The 26945-nt window shown below is 31.4% G+C and overlaps 1 protein-coding gene across 1 annotated transcript; it reads right to left on the bottom strand.

Annotated features, from left to right (window-relative positions):
- Positions 1 to 7739: 7739 nt before the first annotated feature.
- On the bottom strand, positions 7740 to 16854 carry LOC132940547 (mRNA decay activator protein ZFP36L2-A). Its single transcript, XM_061008266.1, has 2 exons — positions 16314 to 16854; positions 7740 to 10421 (listed from the first exon to the last, which is right to left on the bottom strand). The coding sequence occupies exons 1-2, from the start codon at positions 16353 to 16355 to the stop codon at positions 9708 to 9710; spliced, it is 756 nt and encodes a 251-aa protein (XP_060864249.1). The 5' UTR covers positions 16356 to 16854; the 3' UTR covers positions 7740 to 9707.
- Between the last annotated feature and the right edge of the window lie 10091 nt (positions 16855 to 26945).

Genomic DNA, 26945 nt, shown 5'->3' on the forward strand with positions numbered 1-26945 from the left:
ATATTCATTTATAATACTAATTTAACAGGTTTTTTTTTTTGAGGTGGAAAAAAATCCATTTAGGATTTAATTATTTTAATTTACATTATTATTATTATTATTATTACGTAACGAAGAGACAAGATAAGAAAATAAGATCATCATAATAATAAAATAGTAAGTATTAAAGTACTTGGTTGTTATTGTAATTTGTATTCATATTTTTTTATTGAACGTCTAATTTTTTTTCAGATCATACACCCAAAGGCCAAAGAAAAGACAAAATAATATTTTAAACAAAAACAACACACCGTCACGCGTTGACATCAATATAAATATTATCATAAGTCTCGATGTCAAATGTTTCAGTTATAGAACAAAAAGAATAAATTTAAATTTAAATCAGTGGAAATTAATTCACGTTTAATAGCCTATAGACGATTATGTGTATTGTATACGTAACCTATTTATTACAAGACCGTCGCTATGATATTGTATCGTGTATTCGTGTACGATAAATTCAAGAATATTATCGGAAGTTGAACACGGAAATAAAATACAAATCGTGTCGCAACTATCGAAAGTGTCGACGTTTTTTTTGTTGCTCAAGCCTGATGGTGATGTAAAAATAATGACTGTGTCCACGATTATCATGTCCGATGACATTATAACATCGTGATAAAATGTAGGTCGGCAATAGAGTATTGTCGATGGTCTTCTATGAGAAATATTTACAGATTTGATTGGAAAAAAGAATATTGTGCACCTGAATTTTATATAATTTAATATTTACCTATATAAATATAGCGTTATCTGTGTATACTATGTTTTATGTTTATATGTGTATTATAAAATAGAAAATTGTCTTTCTGTTCCAGATGTAAGATATTAGGTGCATCGAACTTCATCAGAATCAGCAATAAAACTGGTTTTAATAAAAAATATTTGGTCGGGGAACCGAAAAAAAAGAAATAATTTGGCGTGTATTCAAATTTGATTGCCACGTGGTTGCACGTGCGAGTACAGTGCAACATAATATTACAAAGGAGCGTCTTTATTATACGATAGAAATATATGTAATATCAAATATTTATATTATATATAGTATACGATATAAAAACTAATATTAATACAGCTGATTTGTCGATTGGAGAGTTTTAAAACATTTTTTACACAGCATAAATTGTAGGTTTCGATAAATATAATATCACTTTAATTTATGTACTTAAATTGTATACAATATTATTTTAAATTTATACACGTCATATAAATACAAACATACTGGGTATTCGCTTTTCGCATCGATTAAAACAAGACGCAGTATAAATAAATAAAAGATACAATTGTGTATCTTTATCACAAAGTCCAAAGTCTGATAAATTAATAGTCAAATTGAATGCGCCGTAATTTATTTTGGGGGGTGGCAAGGTATCATTTTGCCCCTCCCATAGATATACCAACCTTTTTATTAATTAACTCTTATGTACTTAATATTATTTACCGATATGGGTACCTTATACAACCTACAATTTGTTTCTTAACCGTAAAATGAATCTTGTGATAAGACTTGTGTAAAAACAAAGAATTAAGTATAAAAAGAATACAAATATATTTTAACTGATGAGCGGTGGATGGGGGCTCAGGGTTTTGATTTTGGTTGGTAAATTATTTGGCCCACCCTCCCAGATTTTTACCCAGTTACGCCACTGGTCAAACGTGTGTATCGTATAATTATTTATTTATTTATAAATGTTTTTGTTATTACTTATATCAGGTATATTGTTTGTCGTCAGCGTAAAATAAATATTGACGATTCAATATGATATTATTATGTATGTTTGTGTAATGTGTAATATATCTTATACCTAAGATGATGACCAGTAGTAACTACACCTAGTCCACTAACGAGAGCATCAAAATTCCTGGTAATCTAAATGAATGTTTGAACCCAACTAGAAGAAAGATGCAAACAATTTTTAACTACCTTTCCAAAATCTATCAACATGTATGACTCAGTTATAAGCCAGTATATTGTACCTACATAAATTCTGGGGATATGGCCATAATATATTTTTAGTAATTTTTGTAAGCTCGCATTACCTTATAGTTGTTGATGCTGGATCAAGAATAGAAAAAATATATTATCTGAAAATTGTTATTTCCTAATATTAATTGTATGTTTGTATGAGAAGAAACGTAACTCGTAAGTAGCGTACTGTGGTATTAATGTAACTTGTAAGTATTCTATACCATCGATTAAATGCAAAATATAAATCATTTACGATAATATATCAAGTAAATTATAACTTATAAGTATATTATACTATATTTAAGTCTTGTAAGATTTAAGTATACTTAATCTGTATGACTGTACATATAAAATATACCTATTAGTGTATTATGCGTTAGTTATATTTCTTTATCACATTTCACAGAATTCAGAAACTTACAGTAATACAAGATAATAAGACCACTGATTTTAGAGGTGAAATATAAAAGTTTTATGTAATTACAAATTAGGTAGTATAAGCAGGACAGTAGATTATACACTTGTACGCAAACCCGGTCAGTCGATTAGTTCATATTATGAAACAATTATATAGATTTGTTTTATCGAATACATTAATGTACTTATGTACCCCATGTACGTAATTCGATTGTTCTAAATAACTCATTGCTACAATTATTCAACTATATTTGTATACTCTTTATCAAAACAATGACTACAATCAGATATTCAGATATGTAATTTTTTTTTTATCTTTTATGGTTTCGACGAATAACACAACTATAATATTATTATGTTAATGTACTCAAATGTAAACCTAATAATCGAATGAATATCTAAAATTAGCATTATTGACGAATGATTCTCAATTTTAAATTACATATTTTGTTTTATTAATTATCTTACAATATTATATTGTAATAACTAATAACTAATACGTTTCTAATTCTTATATGATATAGACCTAAAGTTGACTACTAAAACTAGAATGAATAATATTCAGAAACATTAAATATTTTTTATTATACAAGACGAATATTTCCAAAATTGCAGGTCTTCTTTCGTTGAAAATTGAAGCAGTTTATCAACCACGCGTAATTGGGAAGTAATCACATAAAAAATTTAAATTTGTTTCAATGACAAATTCAGAAAATTCAATTGTATATTATGCATTTTATTAATTTAATATTATAATTGATGGTTTTCACAGGTCGAAAAAGTGTCCGTGATGCAAAACATTGAAAGTTTATCATTATCTATTATTGAATGGGTCGTATGCTTGGTGGCTGGTGCTAATATTTTTGTTTACTGTTAATATAAATAATAATAATTAATCGTTACCTATTTAGGTACAAGGGTCAAATACACTGTTGATCGCATATTATACCAGATTTCAATGCGTAAAACGAAAGTCATAAAACATATTTTGTATTTTTTTTTTCCACAGAATCTATCAAACGCGTTTGCAGCCTTCGAAAAACGATAATTATGTGTAATAAGTTCAAAAAGAGTTTTCAGAACATCGGAACAGTATAAGTTATCAGTGTTCAATTAAATATAAATTACACAACTACTGTTATACATACTACGTGACGCTGTGAGCACGTGAAGATCAGCAAATGTATGCCAAAATATTGTGCAACACAACTGTGACAGTGCAGTCTCCGTAATTATAAACAACGTATTTTATTATTCGAAAATAATAAGAAAAGCAAAAAAATAGATACCCCCCCCCCCCCCCCCCCCACCAATCATTTAAATGTATAATGACATAAATTGGCATTGTATATTAATATATTATTATGTTATTTGTTTATTCTAAGAAAAATTTGAAAAATATAATATATTATAATAAAATCGCCAAAGAGTGCAGTACATATTTTATAACATTTTGTTGATATTATTTACGGAAGCTGTAAGGGGCAGGTAAAAGTTAATAAGCTTATAGCCGCTGAGGATTAACCAGATAAAAAAATTGAAATAGTAGAGGAAGTTAACACTAAAAGTAGATAAGAATAAATAAAATATGTCTATTTTAAATGTCTATTATAATTGATTCATAAACAATGAAATAACTTTAATTGAATATTTGAAAACTCTTGGATGTAATTGCGTATTGTGTAATCCAATTTAAACATTTTCAAATACGTCTTATCTATAGGTACTTAATAGTTTATATTAGATTCTGAAATCTGAATGGAGCGATGGAATGTATATTGTATATTTGTATATGTACAATGTGATATGTGTTTTTTTTCTGTATGTCATTAACATTTGGAGTAGTAAAAATGCTCTGATTTTTGACATCAATGTCTTTTTCTGATAGAAAAGTGAATCTATAGTTGGTACTTTTTAGAGGAGGTCTATATAGAAAATGTTTACAAGTTTTCGGGGCAAAAAAAAAAAGTGAAAATAATGGTAATTTTTACGCAAAACCAATTTTTGGACAAATTTTAGTAACAGATTCCCCACAAACTCTTCTACCTTTCACAAATGAAAATATTCACCAGAAACATTTTTTATGAGCGTTTGAATTTAAAACTGTTACGATTGATTTTCATCGGTAAATTAATTATTTTCCATCTATCGATTTTTGATATTTTGTTGTAATTTAAAAACGAATAACCGCAGACACTCGAAATTTTCACCAAAATATGTTAAAATCATATTTTTCCATTCGTGGTAAAATATTCAAACAATTTCGGCTCTTTTTGTGCTATTAATAGACGTGATACATTTTTTCAAATGTTGTAAATTATTTTTCAGTTAGAAATTCATAAAAGTTTTTCTATTCATAGCTAATATTAGAAATTTTAATAGAAGATTCCACATAAATATTGTTCTACCTTTAACAAAAAAAAAAAAGTTTACCGGAAAGTTATGCTATTTATAGCCATGAGATATTTTCTAGTTTTATTAATTTTTAACAATAGACAAACTGTGTGCGGTTTCGAACGACGCTCATAATGAATTGTGTATTTGTATGCCTTAAATTTATATTTATAAATAAAAATAAAAACTATGTACCATGTACCAGTTCTGAACGCTACTCAGGTCTAGTTTGAGTAAATATTGATGATGTAAGTATTAATCTGAAAAGACGATCCTATCAGTCGTGCATATAATATATAATATTAGGTTTTCGGTCCATTCAATAGCTGAAGATTAACTCTTTTAATTTAGTGAAAAATGCCTGCGTGGTATATTTTACTCCTTTATATTGTTATACCCCCCCCCCCCCGCGCTCACCAGACACTGTGGCCTGTAGTTAGTATACGCGTATAGTACAACAATAATAACTGTGTATGATAAATAAATAAAATAATAGTGATGATTTGTACATAATATTTTACTACGAAATGGATTAAATTTAAAATAGCACACGTCACACGTACCTATATATTTCTTAAAATACACGCACATATTCGTTTATTCGTATACAATGTGTTCATATCGTGCCAATTATTTTTTACGTCATTCCGAAAAGAGATTATATGAGGATACTGCGATTTAAATAACAAGTACACAACTTGTATAGTCTGTTGTATACGGTAAATAAGGTCGAGTGTGCGCTCGTAAAATCCGCGTTAAGGTTCAATAACAATAATAATATGCAATATTATATTATGATAAATTATAATATATCGAACGATTAACGTAATTTTCTCGTATAAGAACATGATGGCTGTAATTTGTATGCAATTAAATTTTATCGTCTCGCAAATATTATAAAATGGACGGCGACGAGCTCTCTTATGAAAAAAAATAGTCGTAATTCAAAACGAAACGCAATTTTTCAACGGCCCGAAATAATGTTCGGCTGGATTAACAAATGTTTTAAGACCCACTAAGTATAATAATATAGATATGACATAAAACTGGCATACCGGCATCGTAAATTTAGGTTTTTTTGGTGGGTGGGAGGGGGGGGGGGCAAAACCACCCTCAATCAAATCGATATTTTAATTTATTTAGTAATGAATAATGATTGTATGAATATATTCAAATAATTATATTAAGGTCTTCACACCAAAAATTATTATTTTGGATCCTTTCCACTGAAAACAATTTCAATTTGCGTTACAACATTATAAATGCGTCGACGTAAACAATACAAAATATACAATTTTAAGTCTGCAATTTGTTGAGCTCGAAATTGATTTATATATTTGTGGAACGAATAACGCGTATTTACACGTGTGTAATTAATATCATGCGCACTTATTTCAATGCGACGTTGATTGTTATTTGTTAATGTGAGTGTATTATTCCACCGGCCTGAAGTGATACCTACACATATATTATGTAAATAATGAAAAAAACCAAAAGTAACGGGTTTTCAAAGCGTCTCGCGTCATACTCGTGCCCAACATTATTTTTACTGATTGTAATATTAAAGGTATTGTATAATCTATAATATATTATACGAAACGCGAGTTATATCATTATTATTTTAGTAATCGAGTATGCAGCGACAGTGGCGCGTGGCTTTTTCTATTTGGTGTGAAGTGTGATTTCCCCTCACTTCATCTCCCCACCACCCAAACAACTATAATACACCGGTACAATCCACTACACAATCGCTCATAAAGATAGCCAGCCGAATATTGCAATCGGGACCGATCGATTGGCAGACAATTCACGCGTTTTTTTTTTTTTGTCGAGTTTTGCACGTAGATAATACTATTATTTGTCAAACCGTTTCGATTGATGCGGGTGTGCGTTCTCTCCGTATACAACGACCTTTCGGTCGCCACGCTTGCGAGTCTGTGGGAATTGAAACATTAAAAACCGTTCTCGTTTCTAGCAATAATTAAGTACAATACACCGGCGCGATCGACCCCGTCCGGACGTAAGTCTACAGAGAGCTCGTGTGATACATGTATAATATTGTACATGTATATCGTTTGTACAATATAATAAACCTACCACAAATCGCAATATCATCGCGTATCACTGCGGTTCTCGTCGTGCGTGTTACGACGACGACGACGACGACGACCGTAGACGCGGAAAAGCCTCGGGCACACGATGCGATTGAAAAGTAATAGGGATACAAAACCACTTTCCCCGGCACAAGCGATCCGGTCCGTAACACGTATTACGTAAGAGACACAGCCGTTCACTATACTACCTATATATATCATACACTATTACTATTTACTATATCTCACTATAATACCACAACACTACTACTAATACCACTATATTCACAATACCGGTCTGTACGCGCCATTATATATATATACACACACACAGATATTCTTGTTGTATACAAATAACAACACGCGTGTATGCCTTCGCATAACGTAGTCTATTTAGGTGTACAACACGCGTCCGATATCCATATTACCGGCGTGTGCCCCTTCTTCTCCGGACTCGTGTCCGCGCGCGTTTTGTTTTTGCCTCGAGATCGCTTCCTCTTTCTCTCAGTCCGCGGCGTGGAGTTGGTGTACGGTGATGGCGTAACATTATAATAAATTATAAAACTGTATATTATGTGTATAGGTGGAAGAGAACAGCGGCCAACTGTAATAATGCGCTGCTACGCTATCCAATATAATAATATACTGTCACTGCACAGCGATTTCGTTGCGTGGGTAGCAGCGGTGACCGTATAGCCAACGCTTTATTATATACGGCGACAGCACGGCAACCGGACAGCCGCATTTCAAGTTTCGACTTGCGGGGAGCGCACACTGGATAGGATAGGTTCTGGAGGCGAACGTGATAAAACAATACAAACGAGGTTTTTTTTTTTTTTTTATCGATATATTTTTATTATTACTTTTTTCGTTTTCACTATCAACCAAACACACGTTATAATATTAATAATAATATAATAATAATAAAAATAAGAGTAATACAAAACTGGTTTGTCAGGATGACATTTGGATAATAATTAAGTACAATTTCGATAGAACACACATAATACATGAATAATGTGTACTTACATAAATATTATTTTTTCAAAATAACCAAAGGTCAAAAGTAATTAATTTGTTATAAATCAAACAGTAGAGCAGTGTAAGAGTAGCTAACGAGGGTTGGCTAAATACATAAATATAGAAAAAAATAAATAAAAACTCAATATAATCGATTTTTAAAAAAATATTAAAAGTACAAAAAGAACGACTGGGGAGGTACGTTCTGCCAAAATAATAAATTAATAAATTACGATTCTACAGTATAGTAAATACGAGCTTAACACACGAATACAAATAAAAAGATAAATAAGTCACACACGACGAGCACATGTACACACATAAGTTTTAAGTCGAGTTGAGTTAATTCTGCGTAGAACACGGATAGGATATTGGAAATGATTGCGTAATTTTTATTTTTTTTTTTACAAACTTACACGGGATCAGACATTAATTACGAATAAATTAAATTGATTGAGTTCCAGCAAAACGGGTTGATAATGTTTAATTTTTATAATACGAAACATTAAAAAAACAAACGTTACCGGAGTCTATAGTTGTACACACACACACACACCTGCGTCGTAAGATTTACACGCGTTACATCGCATAGAATGGATGGCGCGTATGGTAGGTACGTTTCGCGTGGTATGTATATTTATATGTACACAATAAATATAATAATATTAAAGTTGTTATGCGAGTCGGTCAGCGTGCGTATAATATTATTAATAATAATTAAATAAATAAACAGTTTTTTTTTTTTTTTTTAGTTAAGTTATGTAAATAGTAGTTATAAAAGAGAGGAGTAATAATAAAAATAATAATAATAATCATAACATTGAAGTCAGTTTGATGAAAGTATTGTGTAATAATTATAATAATAATAAAAATAATAATAATGGTTTGCCGCACGCGTACGAACGCAATACGTACTGACGTGATCGGTGGGCAGTACCGTTCTAAAGGACAAATTCTGAGAAAAACGCGAGTGGCGACGATAGCACGTAGACCGATACAGATCCGAAAAAACGCGACTTCCGGCCAGTTTCCGGTTGCAATCAGACGCCACGCTCGGTTCCTTATCCTCCAGAAATGTTCCCCGTAAAACGCATATAGCCCACCGATTACGATCATCCAAAACTTAATCACGTTCATATACGTACGGTCAAAATAATATTAATAATAATAATAATAATTATAAAAAAAAAAAAATAATAATAAAAATAACGGCACCCCCGCGCGGTACGACGGGGTGCACCGGTTAACGCGGACCAAAACTAATGCTAAATAACATAATAATAATAATAATAATAATAATAATATACGAGTATAATAATTAAAAAGTAATAATAATAATTAATAAGAATAAATCGAGTAAAATTCGTTACGGGCGTATAGTTATCGGTTTCTTTTCGTTTCTTTTTCTTTTAAACGCGCGCGAGGGAGAGTGATTTGGAGAGAGGGAGTGAGAGGGAGAGGGAGAAAGATAGTATGTGTGTGTGCGAATACGATAGGAATGATTACATAGTATAGTAGTATTATAGTACCTATACGACATAATAATATTACATAAGTTAAGCGTAAGTATAAAAATTCGGAACATCAGAATAATATCATAATAATTGTCTGTAAAACGAACGCCGTTAAAGTAGTAAAAAAAAAGAAAAAAAATACTAAATTAATTAACGAGAAATATAATTTAAACTATGTACAAGACTGTTATCACGTTTTGGTATATATAAAAAAAATTAGAACAATGTGGCAACGGCCGATGGGCGGGGGGGAGAGGACGCTCAGAACCCGTAGAAACCAAAATCTGGTTCGCTGAGGCGACGCGGTACGACTGTGGCCGGCACGTGGAACGAGAACACGTCACCGGTGGCCGGTGGAGAGCCGGACAGCCTGTTGAACACTGGTAATCGGCCCTCGGGCGACTGCGGCGGCGTGAACATGCTGTCAAGCATGCCGAGCCCGAGGTCGGCCAGCGAACCATCGCTGCCGATGCCGGACGACGATGAGGTGGACAGCGGCGGCGAAGCAGGCGACGCTGGTTGTATGTAACCGTCGCCCTTGTGCACGAAATGGCATCGTTGACCGTAAGGGCAGTAACCGGCCGAATTGAACGAGCGGCACGGTTCCGTCTTGTACTTGGGGTGTCGGAACACAGGGCGCAGATCTTGTTCGCCGTGCGCGAACTGACACTTGTCGCCGTACGCGCACTTGATTTTCTCGATGTACTGACGGCACATTTCCGTCTTGTACCGCGAGCCCATCGGTGCCTGCGGCGGCAATGGCTGTTGGTCGTCGGTCAATTGCGGTTGTTGTTGTTGCTGTTGCTGCTTACCAGATCCACCGCCCCCGCGACGACCCTGTCCCTGGCGACGTCTGGGTTCCGATGACACGGATCCCTGATTGCTGCTGCCACTGTTGCTGCTACCTGTCGACGACACCATCTCTTGCCACCAGTGTTCCACTTCGGTAGCCACTGCGCGTGGTCGATTCTGTGTCTACGGAAAAAGAAAATACAATTAAATTTGTATATAATATTATTTTTTATAAGCTACGATTAGTACATAATTTGGACTGATAGGTAGGGGGAAACGTGAGAGGTGACTGAGTACCTATTTATTTTATAATATAATAAATGTTATATAATTATTAATATAGGTACTCGAGCGATGCGGTGCGTAAAGAGAAACCCAGTTTTATTTTAATTTTATAATAACGCGATCATCGTATTACAAGTTACAACATTTGCACACACGGGGACCGGTATCAAGTTATTCGTTTGGAAATATTACAAAAGAGTTTTTTGATTTTTTCTATGTTTACTTATAGTTTTGTTTCTGTGCTTTCGTATATTATGCAAGATACAACGAAAGACTTTATGCCAATACAGGCTCAGGTTTTTAATTTACCATTAATGCAGTTATTCCACTTTACGATGGGTTATTAGCGAAATCAAATCTGTATAAACAAGGTTACCAATTATTAATTTCTGAGATAAAACAATAATTATAATTTATAACTGTTATTCCCTAACAATAAAACGAATACCTAGTTTAGTAACTACATTAATACTACAGATTACAGAACCACTCAATCGCCTACATAATAATATACTATTATACTAATCAACCAACTGCCTATAATAATATGTTGTTCTACCAACTGTCTAAGTGTACTTATTGTTTGATAGGTTTATTTGTTTATTTTTCAAAATTAATTCAAAATTTTACATAATTTATAGATATTTTTTAAATTTTAATGATCGAGTGGGATATTGATTTATACCTTAACATATTTTTTGTTTGAGAACAATATTTCCATAATAGACACTGCGAGATTTAAAGAAAAATAATGTACTATAACTTTTTTTTATCGTTTTTAGGCTCAAGTAAAATTACAACGTGTGTAATACTGTAATAACATTTTTCCCGCACATGGCACATCAGCATATGTTTGAGATAGCTGATAATGATTTATCTGCAAACTGTACATAATAATTATGCTGTGGTAAAATATTAAGTCAACGAATATTTTGAAACGTACAGAAAAAATGAATACTTCTCGTTATAAATGTAAAATCACAATGCAAGTACGTTTGTAAGGAAATACACGAATTGATATGTTACATTAATTGTCAGGTTCACGTAGCATACATATTAATATCAGAAGGTTATAAAAAATTATATTCTTTTAGTCAACACGTCGCACACGAGATTTATTTGTATTCACTACCGTCGCGTAAACACATGGTTCAAACATTTCAAACGCGTCAAAAATTCAAAAAAAAAAATATCGTCTTTATTTTCAAATTTCTTCCGATAATATTATTGCCATTGATGTAATGATTTTCGGTATACTAGACGGAGGGTTCCGCTTCCATATACATTATATAGTATTATACACACACACAATATACATCCGGTCATTATCTATATAGGTACAAACTACGCATTCGGGGAGCTGTCTAGACGGGCAAAAACATCGCACACGTTACAATGGTAATTTATAAGCAATAATTGTATTGTGTTTTTTTCTTTTCGACAGATGATAGTCTATAACCGAGATATGGAAAACATAAAAGTCGAACGAACAAACGCGTAATATACAGACATTACTCATAACTGCCATTCCTCAGTTGTAAATTATTATTTATCAAATAAATTTGATTTATTTTATTTCAATGATTACACACTTAGAACAAAGAATACAAGTCAACTATATGAACGAAATTTCAACTAAAAAGATATCAGTACTTATGAATTATAAGTTCGATATTTGGATAGTGCGCGATTTTCGGAGTAAGAAATAGAATAACAGGGTAATAAATTACAGGGTATTTACATTTAAATAGTAACGTTTGAGATAGTTAAGTCTTACTCATTTATTTGACATTAACATATTATTGATAGTGACCTACTAATTTTCTGAGTAACTGCGTGTACAACGGACTGATCGATCAGTTAATTATTATTATTATTATATTTAACAAATTAGGGATAGACTAAATGGGCTAGACCTTTATAACAACAAATACTATAAAACTATTATAGGGTGTACATTAGTAATTCCAGAGATAGCTAATCAGTGATCATAATATGTTCTAATCTGAAGATAATATAATATTGTTAGTAAGACAATATATTATTTGTTTTCATTAATAACTAATAATAATACGTTTTTTGAACGGCCGTATACCACGCGTTTTGTTTCATGTAAACAAAAATGTTCGAAATCAAAGATAATTTTTCTCCATGATACTATTTTGTCATCTGAGCGCGTTTCGCCTGGTTTTTATACCGTGACTATATTCCTTACTATTATATTGGTTTTTTTTTGTCTAATAACGAAAATATGCGCAGACACAGATATTACAACAAACGGACACGGTCAGTGTTTAGAAAGTGAAAATATAACCGGTGCGGTCTTGAACGCTGTTGCATAAGGCTGTTGCGATACTCCACACGCACACACAATATTTTCACGTGTAGTAACAAAAAAGAAAAAAAATTATCATCGTTTATTGTGTCCCACACCGATAAGTCCGAAAAAAATTACGATGACGTTTATGCGTTACATCAGTATTCTCTCTTTTAATCTATTTTTATTCCCTTCAAGACGTCGCCGACTATGTCGCTGTCGTGGGAAACACGTCACACAGACACACACACGCGATGCAAACATACACGCGGTCGTACACACACACATACGTCACACACGCACACACACAAAGGTATACGATTACGCGACAACTTCGGGAAGGACGAAGAAAGTGAAAAAATAAAATATTCTAGTCAAAAACAAATGACTAATGATAGAAATTCGAACTTTAAGAAAAAAAAGATGTACCAGCGTGCAAAATGTATGTCATCCGCGAAATGCGCTCGCGAAAAAACGCAACGCAACGTCAACAAGCGAAGATATTATAGTCAAATTAAGAGCTAACCCAAAACGATATTGAATTGATAATGATTACCCATTGTCACCGTCTACAATATTATTGTATACACACACACACACACACACACACTTACATTATATGTATGTAGGACGGACAGGCGTCTTCTTGTGTGTACGATTTTTTAGTGACAAGGTCATGTGCTTGTGTGTGCAATTATACGCAGCGGTAAGCACTACCGGGATAGCGTTTATACATAATTTAATAATACCTAATAATGGTAATATTAATAATTCAACTATACGGGATATGTATGTTTTTAATTATCTAGGGTGAGAGGAGTATTAGTTTTTCAACCACATCGTCGTTGCTACAGGCTGGTAACGTTCAGAAAATTAAAGAAAAAAATTGTGAAACTGGCAATTTTTATTTATTTGAGCTTGCAGCTGCCCACGTGTTATTAATGTATGGGCCGCGCTGCGCACTCTACTAATGATAGACGGGTATCAGTACGGTTCACGAGCGGGGTGTGGTGGTGGTGATGGCGGCGGCGACGACAACTTCCTGGTCATGTAGCGAATTTCCTTTCTCTTGTTTCTCTAACACGTGTGACCCCCCCGGGGGCAAGGACGTGTTCGATAACCTAAACGTCCCAAACCATGAATCGTTTGTCCTTATTTTTATTGCTGTTTTTTCAAAAATGTACGATACATATTAAATGTAGACATGTAGTATTGTAAGTATAATTGATTATCGGATACTACAAACAATATAAAGCCATATAGCGGTACCTAACGTCTGTGTTTGAACATTATTCAGTCGATTTTTAACACGTGATCGGCCCCCACAGACGACACACACATAGTATGAAACGCATTTGGTTCTTTAACGTTAATTTATCGTCGTTTGTTTACCTAAATACTAGGAGGTGTAGACATAAGTAGGTACGACTACATTGTGTCTAGTACGGCCAACAATGCGCCATGCGGGTCGATGACATGATGGTATATCGTATATTTGAAAATTTACGTTTTTTTTTTAATCCAATATCATTTCAAGATAATAGTTTTTTTTCGTATTTATACCTTGAAACTTATTTAGAGTGTATAAAAAACCCGTGTTTGGTTATCGATTATGGGGATTGAAACGTGACAATAGGATTTATGAGAAAATTGTGGTCGTCTGTTTGTTTTTGGTGAAACATTGTCTTAACGGTTTTCCCAAGAGCAGAGAAAACCGGAAGACTGACGTATAACGGAGGAGTCTCGAACCGTGACCACTTTCGATTTTTATGAAATCATACGAACGGCGGTTAAATTACTTATTCAACAATTCGAAATCATTATTATTATTATTAATATTATTATCTTATCGCATTAGGGATTTTCATTGGAGCACTTAAACGGTGTAAATAGCGAAAATGTAAACACGCAATGAGGATAGGCTATCGAAATCGATAAAAATAAAAGGCGATATCATAATATAAAACGTTTGGTATTACCGTGACCTTAGGAGTTTATCGCTCTACCTGCTTGTTATTGAGTATAATAGTTAAACAGTTTTAATAAAGATATTGTTATTTTTGTATGCAAATTTGCTTCATCTCCATAACTGCTAATAATAAAATGTTCGAGTCTTATTGATTTTATACGTTGAAATTGAAACCAGCGCGAAAGAATCATTGTCAAAGCCCCAAGGTAATATAAACGTATGTACAGCATTGCAAGTGTACACCATTGTAGACCATACTACATTACTACACTTACAGTAACGAAGTAAACACAACAGCCAATTGGTCGAATATATTCAGCACTACCTAGTAGGGACAAACACACTACAATCTAACAAATGCGGTGGCCTTCACAGCATACAATACGTACCTAAAATTTCAAATGGCGACCAATAAAACGTGTTTGGCCTTTAAAACCGTACGACACATTATCAGTTATATAATCACGCGTGAGCTCATGTAACCGCGTGGTGCATGGGGATTGAAAAAAAACCTGTTGGAATAGAAAATGTTCGTCTGCACATACGGCGGTCGTTATGCTTTGTGCATGTGAGAAAGACGAAATATAACGAGGGCGGGCGGACGGGACGGACCCTTGCCGAGCACACAAAGGGGATCGAACAGGTGGTTGCTGTGTAGGACTAATACCACCCGAAGATTCGGTCGACCCTTTGGGTAGATATGGGGATGGGTAGAAAAAGGAGAGAATAAAACGACAAACAAGAGGTTTCTATATTATTTCTACGAGTGTACAGATGATTTTTCGTTATTGTGTTTGCGTAGCACGAAAACAGACAAAGATGCACCGAAAATAATATCAATAGGTCACAAACCTTATGGACCTAAAACAATTAAACCCGAACGGAAAAATGGCTCGCCTGCCGATAACAGCTAATACCAATTTGACGTTCAGGAATATTTGTTTCAGAATGAGCTGTTCATATATATTTTTTAAATTATTATTTTGTTAGGTTCTTAAGTCAGCATACCTATATTGCCGCTATTGGCCAATTAAACCGACTCCGTTATCGCAGACGAGCACGTGATTAGCTGTAACGCAGTAGGGCCGCATTGGAAAAAACTCAATTTTTCAATCATACAACAATTATACAGTATTATTAATTTTATTTGTAATTTATTTATATTGTTATCATCATGACGCACGTCTCCATGATGAATCGACGTCAACGCTCGCGACGAAGAGGTCCGACCTAACAGAGTGGCGGTAGGGTGTTAGGGTCTTGGGGATTCGCTACGATACTGTAATTATTTATAATTAATATTATGTCGAAAACAAAAGCCCAACGACAAGCACGTGGCCCACGTGGTCGTGCGACAACGTGCTTTACGTGCCTACTCCGCACCACTTTTGCTGCGACACTACTTTCACAATTAACATAATTCAGTAAAATAACTTAAATATTACATACTATAATAATATGTATAATTGTATTATTGTCATTAATTAATGTGTGTGATTTTTACCTTGGCGACTGTTTCTCCACTGTTGAACAACGAGTTGGTCATTTTTTCACGTAGATTGTCAAACTTTTCTGTTTTCGTAAATATTTCTGAGACGCACTCGTTTTATTATTTCGTTTTTAATAAATAATAAATTGATTTACCGTAGGCTAATTTTCAGCACGTTGCGTAAAAAACCGAATCGGTAGACAAAACAACACACTGGTTATTATTTAACAATATACTATAATAATAAGTGTATAAATACAATATTATTGTTATAATAATAAAATTATTATGTAATGTAACACTGGGCGATTTCGTGTGATGAACAACGACTTTGCCAATCGACGACCGTGGTCAAGAGGTAAAAAAACAAATTGTTTATTGTGTATAGAATCGAAAACCTCGCGGATTAGTTGTCGCTAGGCACAAGTCGCTAAAAATATACTGAAAAACGCCGTGTGATGGTTTGCGTGTTTGAAGCGTGTCTGTCTCGTTGGACCGCGTATGTGTACGTGCCGATCGCGTTATTCGGACTGACGAGCGTACGCGGAGGAACAGTCGAGATTGGCCACGGCGTGCTGGCCGCCGCCCGATAGAACGGACTAGTTTGCCCCCCCCCCCCCTCGCCGCTGCGAGCCGTACCGCTCCCGTCAACGTCTTCCCGTCGAACCCTCTCTTACAACCCCCGCACCGCGCGCGCCCGACCGGCCGACGTTCGTGTGCGTTTTCTCTGCGCCGCACGTTACCGCGCTCGCACCACCCCTCGCTTGATTTCCCCTCCCCCCCACACCTGTTCAAGGTCGCCGCCACCGCACAGATGATGATAATATTATTATCGTCGCGTCGTGTGTACTACGTACGTCGTCTCGCGTCACGTGTTTTCGACGAGCTCGCCACCGACGACTTGACGCTCACCACTCCCCCCACCCCAAGCAATACGGCAGTGTATCATAGCAATAATTATTGACATAAATTATACTATATATATTATAAAACAAAATTATTGTCGTTAAAATATTGTTATGTATTATATTTTTATTTTCCGTTTTTCCGCCCCGCCGCTCCGCTTCGACCCGTCACCCCTAACTTATATCTATCGCTATCATGTGTAATATCAGTAGGTTTTACCATTTAAGTTGGTAGGTCGTTTGAACCCAGTGTTTGAATATTATTATCCTGTCACACACTGTGCTATCTGGATATCTGGACGAGAAGTAAAATAATAATATATTGGTTTACAATTTTACGTTCAAATTCTGTTTTTCACATTCGTCTTGTTTGAACTATTTAATTTCATAATAGCTAAACATTAGTTTTCTCCAACAAATAAGGAAAATTACGTTATACGTGCAATCATTTTGGTGTCAGTCCGTGGTTTATAAGTGGATATAACCAATAATTGTTTTATTTACTAACTAGTAACTACCTAATCAAATCCACACACATTATACTGTTTACTAAATCGTCAAATACAAAAGTGATAAGTATAAATATAAATACTAAAAAGTAAAAAGTTTATCGACAATAATTTTACAAAAAATTACAAAATTCGAAAAATATTTCAAGGCTATAAAGTATAAAATATAAATAGATCAAAAAGAGCTTTAAGATATTTCAAAAATGTTACCGTTTATGAAAAATGCAAAATAAATATTTGGTGAAAATTTCAAGTGTCTATTACTGCTGGGGATTTTCTATTTGATCTCTTAAAAGTACTAACATGGTTCACTTTTCTATCAGTAAAGATGCTAATGTCGAAAATCAGAGCATTTTTACTTCCACAAATGTGGATGACAGACAGATTAAAAACACTCATTATTGTATATACCTAGGTAGGTACCTAATACTTACAATATATTCCACGCTCCGCTCAGAATTAAAAATATTAAATATACTAAATACATATTATATTATGATATATTATGTGTATTATACACAAGTACCTAGGTACATAACGCGCGTGATAAATATTAATTTATTGATGATTACTAAAATATAGTAATTACATATTAACATTTAAGATATTTATAATATTATACATCCTATTATATGCATAGTCTATATCGTATATATGAAGAATAGTAGAATATATACCTAATAGGTACCTATATTACACCTACCTATGTATTATATTATTAACCCGATGTATATTGTGTCAAAAAATTAAAATATAATATTCAATTTAAGAAAGTTTGCCTAATGGTACTACACAAGTACACTAGGTACTACATAAATATGGGCGTATGGCATTACCCTGGAGCAGGGCTTTCCGACCATTTTGTACTGCAGTCTGTATCTTTTGGGTATGATTAGTGATGTAATGAGATTGAAAACATAGAAGAATCAATTTATTATTATATTTATCCAACTGATTTCTTCCTGAGATTTATATATATATAATATTATATAGCAAGTACCTATCTTGTAGTCCAAGATAAAAACATCAATCAGTTTGTTGGGCTGGCTTAGAATCTTCACGGGCCGAAATCGACCGATGGGTCGTAGTTTGGAGACCCCTATTCTATAAAATTTAACAACGGAGTTTACGATGAAAAGACGAACTAAGAAAGGACATAATACAAAATTAAATTTAAAAGGAAAACGTTTTTCTCGATGTAAGTAAAATACTAACCACACTATTCAAGCGCGAGGTGTTGAATTCATTATTTTGAATATGTTTATCTTTTGTTTGGATAAGAACAAAAAACAATAATAGGTAGGTACCTACATATTTTGTTTAGAATTGTAGTCAATACATTTTACTAAGATTCAGAGAAGTTATGATGTCTTGTTCAATATTTTAATTAAAAATTAAAATCTAAAAAGGAGCATGTTTAATAAACACCGTAAATGTTATCTGCTGAATGAGCAAGCAATATACCATATACGGATGTGCACGTGTATTGTATAATAAAGAAATTAAAATTTACCATTAGTTTTGTTTTTAATTTTCCGAAGATAATATCAGCCCTAATGTATATATTATACTCATCCCGTTTATTCAAGACAATGCAATAAATAATAATGATGAGAATATAATATTATTTATTTTATTCAATAATATTTTTGTTGATGCTGATTAGTGATTAATTTATTGATGACTATGAAGAATAGAATAATATATATATTGCTGAGTGCTGATGACACTATATTATATCATATATGACACGCTGTAGCGCAGTGCACTACTGTCACTACATAATTATTTGCCATAGTATTCACTATTAAGTATTAACACAGAAATACAAAACATTAATAATATTTAATAACGTAAATATTAACTAATAATCAGCTTCAGTACAGTGTAACTACAACTTACTATCTATTGTTGACGTTTTCGGTTGTGCTGGTTTTACCATGTTTTACTAAAGGTGTATCGTCTCACAATAGGAATTAAATACAAGTTACTCAATTTTAAATGATTACGAATGTGTAATATGTATTAGTGTATAACCCTATCACTTATCAGTTGTCGGTTTTTTCATTTATCAGTGTATAACGATGGCGGAGACGTGTTTAGGTGTAGAACCTATAAATGGACACAGGTGCCATTTCACGTCACTATTCATAAAAAATGTAGGTATATACAAAATACAATAGAAGGTTTTTAAATGTCTAAGATTAAATAACAACTTATTCTAATAGCAGGGTGTCTCTCAACATATAACTTTTCTACAATTACATATTTGTTCTGTGTTGTTTTTTATAGCATAATAAATTCTTTAAAATAAAAAAAACCTAACCAAATAAAAGTAACAACGGAAATTAATTGATTAATATTTGTATAATAACAAACGTTACAACAAACGATACGAACTAAAATTTAAAAAAATGTATTGATACTTAATAATTACATAGGTATTGTATTATTGTGTTACCAACCGTTTCCATTCACATTTCACATACACACAAACGAAACACACATAATAATATAGATAATTATGAACTATCATTAATGATCAATCACATGGTTATCACTTATATATTATAATGTATGACTGCATGAGTATGTATTTGAACTGCATATTAAACAACATACACTTTTACCCACTTACTGCTCTGTTGAAGCATTAAAGAGTTAAGCGAGAGTTAAACGTGAAACAAATTGTATAGTATTCGTAAATTATGTATTTATGAAATAATATGTATAAATAAATAAAATTATATAAATATCATTTCTTAAAATCTAAATCGTATTTTAGTTGTTTTTTTCTCAAATGACGTGCCTAGCCGTACCTTTATACTACGGTTCAGAAATAATAAAGTAATTTAAAATATTATGCAAAACAAATAAGGGTTTTATTCCAATAATTTAACAATTTAATAACGTCTGGTAGTAGGAAATAAACAGGTTTTAAGTTGATCGTTTAGTTTTCAAGGACGTAATACACAATAGGGTTCGATAGAGGGTCACTTGTTTATCATCCGATTTTTTTGATCCGTCTTTATACAAGTAAAATGACGTAGTTACGTTATGAAAATCCTTTTTTAAAGACTATATTTTATATTGATTAGTAGCTTCAATAAAATAGGTTACAAAAAAATATATGTATAGTTTTATATTAAACTCGGTTAATTAACAAAAATATACATATTTTTGATTAGGTATAAAAAATAAGTAAGAAACTAAGAACACTCGACTAATAGAGTTACGCTGTTTTATATAACTTATCACATTTTCCCCAGCAAAAAATAATCTCAAAAGATTATTCATTTGACCTCATAACTAAAATTAATAACAACATAAAATACATATTACATTATTTTAAACACAACATTTGACGTTTATAACGAGAAAAAATTCTCTTAATTGAAAATAAATCAGATTATTAGTTAAAACACTATTAAATTATCTAATGAAACTATATAATCAATGCAATGATAATATTATATTTTGTTAAGAAATATTAAATAATATCGTTCGTTGGCACAACTCAATGCAATGAAAAACGTCTGTAGTTGTATATTTTATTGCTGTCAGTGCTTATATTAGTAACTAGTTTAATGAAAATAATCAAAAATCGAGTTGTATACGAATCAACACTTTACGTGATAAAACTTCTAACAAAAAATGTACGACTGTAAAGATCAAAACGTCCAATATACAACACGCATTATACATTTATACCTAATACCTGCGTTTAAATTTTGTTAACACTTAGTATATTATACACTGTCTTAGAAATGTATTTATGTATTCATCTGAAAATCTTCAATCTGAAAAGGGGCATCGGGAGAAGAGAATCTAGAAAGTAATAGCAACACAATTTTTGGTTGTTTTAACAAGTAAACGTTTCTTTTTTATATACTATCCCAGAACAATGCGTACAGATTATTACAGAAGACAGAACGTACGCTTAATGTTTATAGTAGGTATTTAAATTATAATGCTTGAGAATGACGGATGAAGTGAAAGCAAAATAATTTGTCATTATTTTATAAACGTGAGCACTTGATTTTACGGTTTTATTTACCCAGTGGTAGTATATGACTCATTTGTATAACTATTGTACATTTGTGTAGGTATTTATTTAAAAAAATCGTTTTATTACAAAAATAATAAATATATAATAGGTAATTAAGACGTTTTTTTTTTGGATCATTAATTATTGTTTCATTAAAATAAACATTCCGGAAATAAAAGCATAAAACGGTTTGTTGGACTAACGTGACGACTGAGATCATAATGGTATCGTGGAAATGACTGTTAATTAAGTTAAAGGCTTATAGGTACTTTTCTCTTATAGCTTACACAAATATGGTCAAAATGTGAAGTTTGTTTTATAACGTACTTTGACGTTACAGTGTTGTGTTAAATTAATTATTAGGAAATAGGTATTAAAACGTAATATCTATAGTTGGATAATTTAAAGAAAAGTTTAAGATATTAAAATAATATTTAAATACAAAATATTATATATACCTACCTAATAATCTAAATTAAATTTAAACAGACGCAATATGATGATATGCAATTTTATATGGAATATGCATTTAAATTAAGTAATTATAATAATTTATAACGGCTAACGGGAAAAACACTGTTTGAAAATAATTCGAATATTTTATAGGCAATTAAATTAACAATATTAAATAATGCATTGATAGACGATAGTAGAAGTTTGGTATAGTAGTTAATCAATGTTGTTTAATTTTAGGTTTAAAATATAATATATAATAGTATAAACTATTGTTATTCTAACATCTGATTTCCAATATTTTTTTTATAAATACGATTAGCCCAATTTAAATAAATTATTCATCTCAGAGATAATAAAATAAGATGTAATAATTTTATTTTATAAACTTTTTATCCTTAAGTATATAAAGTTAAAAAATTGAAGCATAGCCAAATCTTTATAGTCAATGATTATGAGTTGTATTATTCCTTCTTAAAATTAAAAAAATAATTACCTAAGAAATGTCTATTATATATTTAAATATTTTATTAAAATGCTCATTGTATTTATATCGCTATAATATGCAAATAATAATTATTGTTTTGCACTACAATCTTTAAAATTTAAATGTTATTAAGTCAATCGAATCACCAATTCAAGGCGCTGCGTAGTACGTAGGTAGGTATAAAATATTTTTCAACTAACAGTTTAATAATTTATTTATATCGACTGACAGTTGTATCTCAGTAACAATTAAAATATAAAAACTACAAGTGGCATTTTGTCTTGAGTAACCATCACGTGCTTATTCAATCAAATTGATTATGATTAATAATGCAGCTCTTGCGTACAAGACGTGAAAATTGCATAAAAATATTATTTTGTAATATATTATGTATCAAACCTAATTTAAGTTTGATTCATTTTCGTGATTAGACTATAATATGTAAGTATGTATAGTACGTATAATATATCATAAAAATATAATATAGACAATTACGCATATCTCATGTTATACGTTCGGTTACGTACTACATTGTACATATAGTATAGTATTATATACATCATACATATAATGTATACAAAAACCTAATTAATGTTGCGTTGTTTTAAAATATTATATACCATGTACGATGTACCTTGCAGTAGATGTAGCATATAGGTACATATCTATCTTTAATAAAAAAAAACCATGTATGTAGATCAATATATCAAATATTGTAATCGTAACTACGAAACATGTTATCTCTGAATTGGGATTAAAAAAAATATATTTAAATATGTTATATTAATTGAATAATATTAATTTTAAATATTAATTATATACATTTAGGTAGTGATATTGAAGTATAGGTACATATATACGTGTAAATATATAAATACTAAATCAACATGATGATGGATTTATTAAATTGTATATGTTGTTTGGAGATCAAACAATTACTGGAAGTTTTATCAAACTACTAATATTATTAATTAGCTCTGTTATAACTCCATCTGTTTGAAAAAAAAATATTTCTATTATTTAAATAATAGAATAAATCTGATTAATTTTATCTTTGATAGGCAAAGCACTATATAGACATATAGGTATAACATATATAGATCTTAGATGATAAATTTAGACTTCTTGTAGCCCTAATATATTATTAATTATAATGTTTAAGCAACTAGTACATTGTTGTCAAGTGGTTACATTACATCATTACAATTTGAGAATAACTAAAGGTGGATATTCCGGTATTATAAACTTTATAGTTTATATATATTATTATTATTTCATAAATCATAAGACGTTACAAATTTTAAATTGTTTCAAAAAAAATTTATCGTTCACGGTTTATTTTTTGGCAGATACAAACTATATTTTACAAAATCTTGACTCCAGCTTAAACAATATTTTCTTAAATACATTTTTCATTAAACTCAATTTTATTTACATGATGTATTATACTCTATATTAATTGTATGAACTATATGGAATAGATTATATTTTTATTTGTTATATTATTAAGGTGTTCTCCTTGATGAAACGATTTATAATAAAGTTCCGCTGGCATATTGTGAGGCCAACTCGTTTATAGTAACAGCAATATCGCGTAATCGCCGTACATCACGGAAGTGTTCACCATCATTGAATAATTTACCTATATAGTATACAGTAGGTTTATGCCATAGATGGACTATATGAATGGACATATATGAGACTAATGTGTATATTATGGACATAGAAAACACTTATCATGTATTCATGCGTATACACTTCTAAAAAAACGTATTATAATAATATTATCTATTATATTTTATCAGCGTTTAACAAGGCTCATTAAAGCTATAGAAACTTATCACGAAATTACCAAAATATAATATGCATATTTCAGTTATTTCACTTACATTTGAGTTCCTGCTGATACATAATATATAAGACTAAGAATAATGACATGTAATTGTATTTTATTCAAAACTCATCTCCTTCATTTTTTATTTACAGAATTCATCCATAAAAATTGTACCTACCTATCTATACAACATTGATTTTAATTGTTTTGATTTCGTTTCGTATATAAATGACATATCTAGTTGTATTAATCTCTTTTGATAAAGTCATATAAAACAAATCGCTTATCAAAACCTAACACAATCAACTAACAATGTTTGTGAATTGTGACGACTGACGGTCTGACGATACTCGTGGTAATAATATGAGCGTTGGTAATTTTTTTTGTGTGTCGATGAAAGTCGATATCTCATCTGATAATATTATGTGATTTATCTTAAATTCTTAACCTTGGATTTTGATATTTTATTAAAACTGTTCCATTCAGCGTATATCAATCTACATACAACAATACGTCTAAATAATATTATTATTTATACAGGAAGTCGAACTAAGTTTGTCTTTGTCAATAATCGTTCCCATATAATTAATATTTATGAAATCTATATTGATAATGTGGCATTATCAAATTTATTGAAATTGTAATATTTCTTCTGATGCAATAAAATCAAATGAATTAACGAACTTAATCGACTTTCAATCATCACTTATCACGGTGCTAATAACATACATTTTAAGTATACTACCAATTTATAGGTGCACTACCAATGGGGGTTTGCGAGATGATTACATTATTTTAATATAACTCTTGATAGACCTCACATTAATAAACTTTTTGAATTTTTTTTAATACAACTCAAAATGTCTTCATTTGAAATTTTAGATACAATTATAAATACATAAGAAAAAAGGTTATCTCAGCAATTATCAGGGAGGAGACCATCATTCCCTCAAATACGTCATTGATTATGTCTTGGATTACCTACAATTAACCTCTCCTAGCTCAATTTGAAATTTATCAAAAAATTATATTAATAATTTATGTTCTATTATAAATAATTTGTAGACGCCTGCAACGTTTCTTTTTTTGTAATGTAGGTAACGTATTATATTTTGACATTTTTTCCTTGCATATTTGTATCATATTTTTTATCTTTTTTTTGTGCTTATACTTTAATATTATATTATAAACGCATTGTGCATTCAATTCCGGTCTCTATAACTACATTTAGGACATATTACGTCTTTGTATAGTATGCGCATAGTATATATAAACTATATCTATATAAGTACTTAAAGTACCTACTTATTGACGTATTGTATACCATGTTTTTTAATGATTGGACTTATACGGAATAATATTGCTTACATACGGCATTCCATAATATAAGATACCTACTGTAGCATAGAGTTTTGCTTGTTTTGATATATTTATAACGTCATGTCAAGTATCTACTTACCGTTCTGGTCAGTGGTCAACACATTTACAAAATATTGAAAGTGTATAGGTGGCAGTGCACTTGTGCATATTATGTACTTAATATACTATTACAAATTACTATAATATTATTATCGTATAAAAACTAAAAACTTATCATCTTTACAACTTATTATAAGTAGGTGCAGCGCTTATCATAAAAAGTTCAAAACAAAAAATGTAAATGCACCAAATAGATATTAGATAAACATAATATTATCCCATAACTCATAAAGTCATAAGGTAAAATAATCGTATTATAAATTTAAATTAAAAACATTCTTATATTAGGTACCTACCTATAGGTTTTTTCGGGCTTGATGATATGTGCTCTAAGCCCTTTAAATGCATTGAAATACGTGTTTTGAAAGTTTGAAAACGTTGAATATTATATTGTGTTTAATTGTGGTACCTGCAGTGGTGAAAATAAGAGGCATACAGATGCTGTGCTACATCTAAACGTAAATAGCATTCAAAACTGGTGGTGGTATATATATATGTTTTCTGACTTTCTGTATATCATATGATTTTTTAGTTGAAGAAAATCAAAACAACTCTCTGCAGCGGCGACCGGTAGAAGCTATAATATATCTGAGCGCACAAGGCAAGTTCGTGCAGCATCCATCCTGTATTCCTGTGTAGTTTTACAAAAACCAATTCATCCGGGTTTTATCACGCTTATATTTCTGCTTCCAGCTTCCTTGAATTTTGAAATTCGAAACATTGATTACGCCGAAATAGCTTAGGACAATGTAAAAAATTGAGCCTATTATATATTAAGCCGTTAGTACAGGGGAAACTTTCTCAGTTTATATTATTGTCACTAACTCATAATCAAAATTATATGACCCTTCCTGTACGGGTAGAATCGAGACATTTAGCACTATGATTGATATAGTGTAAGTAAAAACAAAAATCTGGAAATCAAAATGTTC

Source organism: Metopolophium dirhodum, chromosome 3 (assembly GCF_019925205.1).
Source record: "Metopolophium dirhodum isolate CAU chromosome 3, ASM1992520v1, whole genome shotgun sequence".
Taxonomy (NCBI): domain Eukaryota; kingdom Metazoa; phylum Arthropoda; class Insecta; order Hemiptera; family Aphididae; genus Metopolophium; species Metopolophium dirhodum.

Excerpts from the sequence above, each read along its gene's own strand:
- LOC132940547 (XM_061008266.1), bottom strand. The coding sequence starts at position 16,355 with ATGACCAACTCGTTGTTCAACAGTGGAGAAACAGTCGCCAAG. Across the intron at positions 10,422-16,313 it reads GTGGAGAAACAGTCGCCAAG|ACACAGAATCGACCACGCGC; the intron begins GTAAAAATCACA and ends CTTTTTCCGTAG.